This window comes from Panthera leo, chromosome D1 (genome assembly GCF_018350215.1).
Source record: "Panthera leo isolate Ple1 chromosome D1, P.leo_Ple1_pat1.1, whole genome shotgun sequence".
Lineage (NCBI taxonomy): Eukaryota > Metazoa > Chordata > Mammalia > Carnivora > Felidae > Panthera > Panthera leo.
This window is the reverse complement of record NC_056688.1, coordinates 84,311,910-84,321,956: the sequence shown is the minus strand read 5'-3', so window position 1 is coordinate 84,321,956 and position 10,047 is coordinate 84,311,910. Positions and strand designations below refer to the sequence as shown.

The 10,047-nt window shown below is 44.2% G+C and overlaps 1 protein-coding gene across 1 annotated transcript; it reads left to right on the top strand.

The window, feature by feature from the left end:
• Positions 1-246: 246 nt before the first annotated feature.
• On the top strand, positions 247-8,591 carry KCNA4 (potassium voltage-gated channel subfamily A member 4). Its single transcript, XM_042906747.1, has 2 exons — positions 247-639; positions 3,782-8,591. Exon 2 carries the CDS (start codon positions 4,562-4,564, stop codon positions 6,524-6,526), a length of 1,965 nt encoding a protein of 654 aa, XP_042762681.1. The 5' UTR covers positions 247-639; positions 3,782-4,561; the 3' UTR covers positions 6,527-8,591.
• The last annotated feature ends 1,456 nt before the right edge of the window (positions 8,592-10,047 follow it).

Below are 10,047 nucleotides of genomic sequence, written 5' to 3'. Positions count from 1 at the left end.
GGAAACTAGGGCTTCGCCTTTGGGGGAGGCGGCCAGGGGCTCCCGGAACCGCTCCCTGTTGCTCCCCGAAGCCTCGGCGTCGGGGTCCGAGCTTGGGGGCGGGCGGTGCAGGCGTCGTGACTGCTCCCGCCCCGCGGCGCGGGGAGGTGCCCCAGGCGACCGCCTGCACGCCACACCCTCGGCACGGCCCTGGCCCCGCCCCCGGCCGGCGCGCGTTCCCGGCCAGGGGAGGCGTGTGCTGCTTCTGCAGCCAGCGAGAGAGGGAGAGGGATGGATATTGGAGGAGGAATTTGGGCTTAACAAGTGATCGCTGCTGTCTAGGATTTTCTTTTTCTGGGGAACCTTGACTTCCTTTCCCAATCGTGCCCACCTGTGCTGAACTCCAGAGGAACCAGAAGTGTTGGGGTCTTCCTCGGGGCAGCCCTGATCCCCACCCTGGGCTCCAGCAGCGAGGACTCTGTGCCCCCAGGCAACAGAACTTGTTCCGTGGATATTTTGCAGCTTCCACCTGCCACACCGGAGTGATTCCTTCTACCCCCAAGAACATTCTTCCCCTCCTCCAGCTGTTGCAGCTTGAGGGGGAAAGACAAACCGAGCGGGGGTTTTCTTTATATTTATTTTTCACTCCGCCTGGGAACGGTGAGTATGATACCTCTCTTCTCTTTCCTCCACTCTTCTCTTTTGGCTGTTAAGAAACAGTGGACATTTGAGGGATAAATAATATTGGGGGATGTGGCAGAAGGACATGAATGGAAGGCGGTTAAAAATAAACCAGGAGGTGGGAGAAGGGAGGTGCAGATGCAGCGCGGCGCTCCGGGGGGCCAACAGTTGTTATTTTCCTAACCCCGGGGATGGGGTGCGTGCGCCCTGCTTAATGTGCCGGAGCGGGAACCTAGGTCTGGAGGGGAGGGCGCGATTAAACATGTCGTTTCCCAACGAGGTGGGGTTTAGATTTAGCATCCTTTTGCCTCATCCCAGACTCACCGGTTCTGTTTCTTTGGGAACAGCTGGCGAACGGGTTTGAATTGCTGTCTCTCCCAGCATTTGGATTTGCGTGCCTTTTCCGAGCATTTCAGCAGCACATAGGGACTGTATAAATGGCGTGCGTTGAAGTGTATATTTCTCACGGTGTTGGTTTTTTGATTCAATCCCTCTCGCTCTCTCTCTCTCTCTCTCTCTCTCTCTCTGATAGGTTCAGGTACCACCCTAAGCCAGTTGCAGGAATTAGCACTGAGAGAGGAAAACAGCCTCCTTGTTGGGGGGTGAGAGGAGGAGGGGAGGCATGCTTGGCTGTTGTTTGGGGGGGCACAGGGATTCGGGAATAGGTAGTCTGCTAAATCCTATTAGTTTAATGGTGTTAAAGAGGAAGGGAAATTTCCCTGCAAAGGTCTCCCCCATCAAGGCTCCTGGGAGTCGGATTGAATAGATTCTCCGAAACAGGAATACCTTGGAAAGGAAGAGAGATTTTTAAAATGAGTTTTGCTGTGTGGAAGGTTTTTTTTTTTTTCCTTTTTTTTTTTTTAATTCTTTTTCTTTTTTTCTTATTCTTTTCCTTCTCCCTGCTTGTCCCTCCTCACCCTCCCCTTCTTCTTTTTCATCATCATCATCATCTTCTCCTAGGTTAGGGATAGTGAGGTAACTGGTAGCCAATTAAAAGGAAGGTAATTTGCTTTTTGTAAGGTGGGGGAGGAAGAAAACAAACAAACAAAAATAAATAAAATAAATAAATAAATAAATAAATAAATAAAGTAAATAGTGTAGAGCCAGATGAGGGCAGGTCTCTATCTCCTGCAGAATTGATGGGATATTGGAAGACTTGCTAATTCATGACCTTCTGGGAGTCAATTAGTTGGGAGAGGGGTGTGCATAGTACACAAATATACAGGCACTTTGGTTCTATCGGGGTTTTATTTACATAGTGTATTATAACGGCTTTGAGGGAGTTGGGAAAGAAACTGAGCAAACTCTCAGGCTCTTCGGCCTGTGAAAGTCTTTAAAAGGCGGTGGCCTGACCTTCCAGAATAAATGTAACCCCAGGGTAGTTTTGTAAGTAGAGGTTTGGAGACCTTCTGAGGGTAAACATTTCAGAGTATTTGATGATGTTAGGAGTCTGGCAAAGGAAGGGGCTTGTCATTTGAGATACCTTCAGAAGTGTATTTTCTGGGTTTTATGTGTCCCAATAAAGCTCACTTCTTGCCCTAGGAGAGTGTGAGATGATTGGGAAGCCCTCTGTTTGCCCCTTCTCTGCTTTGTCACTTCATAAAACTCTGGTAGGTTTAGGCTTCTAGCCTGACAGGATTCAGCAAGAAGCAGCAGGTGGTCAGGAGCTGAATCCTGTTCATAGCTCCAGAAAGCCATTTCTCTTGCTTCCCAAGTGCTTCCAGTAACAGAACCTGGTAGATGCCCTGGATTCTGACTGGCATTATCCTCCCCAAGTCTCTGGGCTACTGTCTGCATTCTTGGAAGTCCTGTTGGACACAGTGAATGCAAAAGCATAGGAGACAGGAGATTGGGGCAGTTTTTACAGGTCCTGGCTGAGGAAATGAATTAGCCTGACCTAGAGAGAGCCAACTGAGAAGAAAGGCCAGGATTACCAAGTGACGGTGGAGCCAGATTGGGGCTGCAAGGAAGACATGATCAGCAAGTGGGCACGTTGGAGATAAAGGTGGGCAGAGAGAGTCAGGGAGAGGCAGAGGGAGTTGGGAGATGGGAGATCATGGATGAAATTATGGGGGGAAGTATGACAGGCTGAAAATGAAGTCCACACAAACTGGGATTTAAAACATAAGGAAATAGTCTGTTGAGAAGAGTGTAGGAGGAAGCATTGAGGTGAACACGGAGGAAGCAGCAAGGAGAGAAGATGATTATCAGAGAAGTGGAAACTGGGATTAGCTCCTAGGCTGTGGGTGGTAGGGAGTGTTCTGGAGTCTGGGGAACAGAAAAACAACAACAGGGACATGCTTCAGGGAGTCAAGAAGTGCCAACTTAATACAGGCCATTGATGAGTCTCAAAATGTTTTGGGTGTCCTCACATTCTGTCCTCCCCTAATTCAGACAGTATGGTATAAGGACATATACGTCTGGAGGTGTGTAGATAGATGATAAAAGCTTAGGTTACTGTCCAGTGTGTATTGATATTCATTATGTCGGTGCTATTCTATCAACATTCATTGTCTCATTCAAACCTTACAAAGTGGGATGGAGGAGGTTGTATTATGACCCACACTTCATAGATGAGATGATTGAATCTTGTGGAAGTGATGGAGCCTGGATTAAAGAGAACTGGTTTTTCCAACTGCTCTAATCCTGAATCAAGACAGAGAGGGGTGGAAAGGCACTAAATTCAGAAATATTTGATGAGTGGAAATTTTAAAAACTGCCTTGAGATCACTGAATGATGGAAGCAGCTATAAAGTGACAGCATTATTGTTGTGACATGAAGAAAATGACAGCGAGAATTAAGACCTGGCATGAGTGAAAGGGAGAGCTGAAGGAAGAGCCATGTGGGTCGAGAGTGGAGAGAAGAAAAATAATTGAGTTGCCTTGAAAATAGACTGAGCCGAAATAATAACCAAAGAAGAAGGGAAGAAGGATGGTTTAGTGAGGGAGGAGATTTAACAACCTGCCCCATACTCCTTGGAAATTTGTGGCCCCTTGGTGCTTTATATGGTTTGCTTGAGGACAAGAAAAAGAAGTGTATGGGAAGGAAACACTGTTTGCTCTTTATGATTTGATTCTTCTTTTTATTTTTCTCCTATGCTTATTTCCCTTCCTTTTTCAGGTGAAGTACTTCTTCTGCATGATTTTAGCTGAAGGATGCTCTGCATTTCCTTGATTTCTATGGAGACCTCAGAGCTGGGTTTGCTCCTGCTGACACCTCATCTTGTACCTTCTCTACCTCCCAAGGTCTTTGCCTCTTTCAATAGCTTGGCATTGCCCCTGGGTCCAGGAAGCCTATGATGAACTTAAGGGGAGCACCTGGAGAATCATCCTGATAGGCTTGGAGCAGCAATGGCTGGACATACTTCAAGCCACATGTTAACATGGGTCAAGCCATCACTAGAAGGCAAGTGCTAAGACTAAAGGCTTATTTGCATTTTATTTAAATTTGATGGACTGAGCTTTGGACAATTTCCATGGCAGAAAAATATATTCCATTTTCTAGGCACAACTGCTGGCTGTCAGACACTTGCTGCCTTTGAATCTTGCAGCATCATCACCAACCACCCTAGACGTATTTCCAAATTTGAACAGCCACCCTGAAACAGGTGTTTGGGAGACCCCAACATTTTCTGACTTAGGCCTGAGAGTGCTAGGTTGTTTATCTAGACCAGCCAAGCTCCGGAGAGCAATGTTGAATCCCTGGGAACAGAGAGCATGGGGCGTGCTGATTTAAAAACAGAAAATGCAAAGTTGGACTGAAAATATCCTTAGTCTTCCAAGCAATCTGCTTAAGGGTTCCAAACTTACCTTCATTTGGTGACAAAAGAAGCTGCCCTATTTTTCTTTCTTCTTCTTCTTCTTCTACAACTGGAACCAGCCATTTCCAAAAACCACCACCATGGAGGTTGCAATGGTGAGTGCGGAGAGCTCAGGGTGCAACAGTCACATGCCTTATGGTTACGCGGCCCAGGCTAGGGCACGGGAGCGGGAGAGGCTTGCTCACTCGAGGGCAGCTGCGGCAGCCGCCGTGGCAGCTGCCACAGCTGCTGTGGAGGGCAGTGGGGGTTCTGGAGGGGGCTCCCACCACCACCACCAGTCGCGTGGGGCCTGCACCTCCCATGACCCTCAGGGCAGCCGGGGTAGTCGGAGGAGGAGGCGCCAGCGGCCTGAGAAGAGGAGAGTCCACCACCGCCAGAGCAGCTTTCCTCATTGCTCTGACCTGATGCCCAGTGGCTCTGAGGAGAAGATTCTGAGGGAACTGAGTGAGGAAGAGGAAGAGGAGGAGGAGGAGGAGGAGGAGGAAGAGGAAGGAAGGTTTTACTATAGTGAGGATGACCATGGTGATGAATGTTCCTACACGGACCTGCTGCCCCAGGATGACGGGGGCGGCGGCGGCTACAGTTCAGTCCGCTACAGTGACTGCTGTGAACGTGTGGTGATAAATGTGTCGGGCCTGCGCTTTGAGACTCAGATGAAGACTCTGGCCCAGTTTCCAGAGACTTTGTTGGGAGACCCTGAGAAGAGGACTCAGTACTTTGACCCTTTGCGTAATGAGTATTTTTTCGACAGAAACAGGCCTAGCTTTGATGCCATCTTATATTATTACCAATCAGGAGGCCGCCTCAAGAGGCCAGTCAATGTCCCCTTTGATATCTTCACTGAGGAGGTGAAGTTCTATCAGTTGGGAGAGGAGGCCCTGCTCAAGTTTCGGGAGGACGAGGGCTTTGTGAGAGAAGAGGAGGACAGGGCCTTGCCAGAGAATGAATTTAAAAAGCAGATTTGGCTTCTGTTTGAGTATCCGGAGAGTTCCAGTCCAGCAAGGGGCATAGCCATCGTCTCTGTTCTGGTCATCTTAATCTCCATTGTCATTTTCTGCCTGGAAACTTTACCTGAGTTTAGGGACGACAGGGATCTCATCATGGCACTGAGTGCAGGCGGGCACAGTGGGTTGTTGAATGACACCTCGGCACCCCACCTAGAGAACTCAGGGCACACCATCTTCAACGACCCCTTCTTCATCGTGGAGACAGTCTGTATTGTTTGGTTTTCCTTCGAGTTTGTGGTTCGCTGCTTTGCTTGTCCCAGCCAAGCACTCTTCTTCAAAAACATCATGAACATCATTGACATTGTATCCATTTTGCCTTACTTCATCACCCTGGGCACTGATCTGGCCCAGCAGCAGGGGGGTGGCAACGGTCAGCAGCAGCAGGCCATGTCCTTCGCTATCCTCAGGATCATCCGTCTGGTCCGAGTATTCCGGATCTTCAAACTCTCCAGGCATTCCAAAGGCCTGCAGATCCTGGGCCACACCCTCAGAGCCAGCATGCGGGAGCTGGGACTTCTGATCTTCTTCCTCTTCATTGGGGTCATCCTGTTTTCCAGTGCTGTGTATTTCGCAGAGGCAGATGAACCTACCACCCATTTCCAAAGCATCCCAGATGCGTTTTGGTGGGCCGTGGTGACCATGACAACTGTGGGCTATGGGGACATGAAGCCCATCACTGTGGGGGGCAAGATCGTGGGGTCCCTGTGTGCCATTGCAGGTGTCTTAACCATTGCTTTGCCAGTGCCAGTGATTGTCTCTAACTTTAACTATTTCTACCACAGAGAGACTGAGAATGAGGAACAGACACAGCTGACACAGAACGCAGTCAGTTGCCCATACCTCCCTTCTAATTTGCTGAAGAAATTCCGGAGCTCTACTTCTTCTTCCCTGGGGGACAAGTCAGAGTATCTAGAGATGGAAGAAGGAGTTAAGGAATCTCTCTGTGCAAAGGAGGAGAAGTGTCAGGGAAAGGGGGACGACAGTGAGACAGATAAAAACAACTGTTCTAATGCGAAGGCTGTGGAGACTGATGTGTGAATCTTGTTCTCCACCTGCTACTGCCTCCCCGCCGCCCCCCCCCCAGCCCCTGTATCTCCAAATATATTTATGCATAGAGAGTGGAGTTATGAAAATGAAATATGCAAACGAATCTAATGCATATAGTAGTACACCATTTAATGGTTATACGTGACAATTGTTACTCAACTTGTATTACATATCAAATAAATGATACATCTTGGAGAAGAGGGAGGCTAAAATAGGAGCAAATCTTATCTTTATATTTTTTATTAGAATGCAAGAATTTTGCACACTAACTGGAAAAGATGTTAAAAGTAAAGGTGGTTCTGTGGAGAGAAGGTATATGTGTGTTTGTGTGTGTGTGTGTGTGTGTGTGTGTGTGTGTGTGTGCGCGCGCGCACACGTGCTGCGTGCATGTGCAAGTAAATTGTCAACATTGTTAGTAATTGTGCAGTGATGGGAAGAGTTGGCATTTTGAAGTATTTACTATGTAAGAACTAATGAATTTGAGCAGTCATTTATCAGTGCTCTGATAGCATCTCATGTCTTTGGATTCCATGGTTGTTTTTTAAAAATTGTAAGAATTACTGTGTAGGGGAAAAAAAAAGGAAAGTGAATTATTTAATAGAATATAGGTCACAGTTTTATCTTGGATTTAATTAAAGTTTATTTTTAACTGGAAATTAACTTTTAAAAAGGCTTCAGGGGCCTTTAGAAATTGATTATATTTTATTATTAATTTGGGGGAAGATATGACAGCAAATGCCTAACAATAATGGAAGAAGTGAAATCGGAGAAAATGTAACAAGTTTTGTTCACAGATAACAGGACTGGAATTTTTTTTTCCTTTGCACTACTTTATATGATGGAGATTGAGAGAGACTTCCTACTGTGAGTGTTTACTAATGTAACAGTTCAGTGACAATCATTGGAAGAATGATTTCTTAGTCTTATTTTATGTTCTCTTCTTTGTGTGAGACTAATGGCCACGCAGATAACAGCACATGGTTCCCTTCTTTTAAAATCTAAATAACTGATCTGCAAAGGGACTCTGAAGTAAAATTTAGCAACAGAATCTTTTAGAAATTGGACTGTGACAATGATGCTTCTGAAACCATACTATTTTAATTATTCTTCTGCCTTTTAAATGCAGAATAATTTAACCAAAGTTAATGCATGCACTGAAAGAATTCTTGAAGAAAATAAGATGCCCAGCAGCTACAGTGATTATGGCTTAAGAGCTTTCTATTAAATGTGCAACGTAAATGCTAGATTTATTAAGTTTCTTTCTTTGTGCAGCTGCATAAAGGCACAGGGTGGGGATTCACCTCAGAATTTAGCATTCCACTTGCTAAAAATGATACAAAGAAGGATTGTGTCAAACATTTGGTTTCAATATCACCATCGCTATCAGTTTTGTAAAGGGAACTTGTGACACATGTAACTGCACTTAAATCATGACAAGATGTTCTAGAATGTGAGGTAACAGCTAGTAATCGGACTTACACTAGTAAGTCATAATGAGATATAGAGTAGCAAATTTAGAATGCATAAGAGGCCTTATTCTCTAATGTTTCTTCAACATCTATTCTTTATAAAATGGTTGTCCTGAGGTTTGGGAAAAATATACTATGTAGCACGTAATGAACTCTGACAACTGTGAATTTAAAAAAAAGAAAAAAGAAAGGAAGAAAAGAATGATCAAGAATAGCTTTTCTCAAGCTTTTAAATCCCAGGCCATCATTTGATAATAACATAAATCTTTAATGATATTTGAAATTCAAAATAAATCCATGTTAGATTTAAAAGCAAAGCTACACCCTTCTCCCCACCCCATCCCCACCACTTAAAGAAAAATACCTTTCAAGAATACCTGTTGGAGAATGAAAGGCAGTAAGCAGGGGAGTTGATTGAATGTTCTGACCAAAGATCTCCAGTGGACAATAGTGAATGATAAAACAAGGATATGCAATCTTGTAATAAGATTTCAAAGACATCATTTTAATATATTTTGGATTTGAAGCAAAAATATAACAAACAGACTAGGAGTAAGGCTATCTGGGTTGGTCACTATTCATTTGAAAAAGCCACCATTAATCTCCACACCCCAATTTCCTCATTAGTAAAAAAAAAAAAAAAAAAAAAAAAAAAAAAAAAAAAGGCACATAAAGGCTTTCATTACTTCACAGAATTGTTATGGAAAGCAAATGACATGTGATAACTCAGAAATGCCTAGTTCCATATAAATGCCTGATGTTATGTCTACATTGCTTAATCTTCCTCTGGAAAGAGAAGAATTAGAACCCCTGTGTTATGGGGCACCGGGGTGGCTCAGTCCGTTGAGCTTGGGACCTTGGCACAGGCCATGATTTCCTGGTGCCTGAGTTCAGGCCCCTCATGTACTCACTGATGTCAGTGAGGAACCTGCTTTGGATCCTCTGTCCTCCTCTCTCTGCTCCTCCCCCACTTGTGCTCTCTCAAAAATAAATAAACATTAAACAAAAGTTAAAAAAAAAAAGAACCCAGGAGTTACATCTGCTTTATTAGGATATCGTGAAAATCATGGGTAATTTCTTTAATTTTGAGCTCCTTACAGGAAGTGGATATGCAGATACAAGATAGCCTCTCATTGAATAATTGCTACAGTTTCTTCACTTGGGGGAAAGAAAGATCCTGGGCATGTCCTGGTGTAAAAAAGTTGACTCTGTGAGTGAGGTACCATGTATCTTTTTCTGTACCCAACTAGGTCAGATTATATTTTAGATAATTTAAATGCTATCCAGCATTGGATGTTTATTGAACATTCAATAATCCCAGTGGCAATGATTTGGCTATGCTTGGAAGGGAAAAAGTATTACATTTCTACCACAGCTCCTTTTTAAAGCTGAAAGTTATAATGAATTTAGCCGATATGTATTAGATTTGATAATTCTGTGAATTCAAGAAATATAGTCCTTTTGGGATCCTGGGATTTTCCTGTATCTTACATAGTTTTTTTTTTTAAGTGTAATACAGACAAGAAGTGACAGCCATGGGCTTCCAAAGCAAATATTAGGTTATCACTACATGCATGTGTGTTGGTTTGCATTTTCTTTCAAGATGCATTTATTTTAGGATGTCTGAATCTTGATTCCACACTAAGAAGAAAGCATGTAAGCCATCAAGATTTGTCTAGGGCACTTTTGTATGGAACACTTCTCTTGTAGAGAATGTGTGAAGGTAGAGAAAGTGTCAACGGCAGCTGTGAATGTATAACATTTTTCCAAGTTAAAGCTAGCTAAGCAAGGTGCTTTAGTACCATTTGTAAAAATTTTATCTACTGAGTAATATGCTTTCAGAAGCTATTTGTAACTGACATTTAGGAAACTCTGCTCTCAGAGGCCACCACACACATTTGGCTGTAAGATAAAAGAGAAGTGGCCCCATTTAGAGATTTGAATTTTGGGAACCTCGGATCCTCTAGTTGCTTTTCAGATGATAATGTTACCAGAAGTACAATATTTGAAGGTCATCCTAGCCAGAGTTTTTTCAAGGGTGGA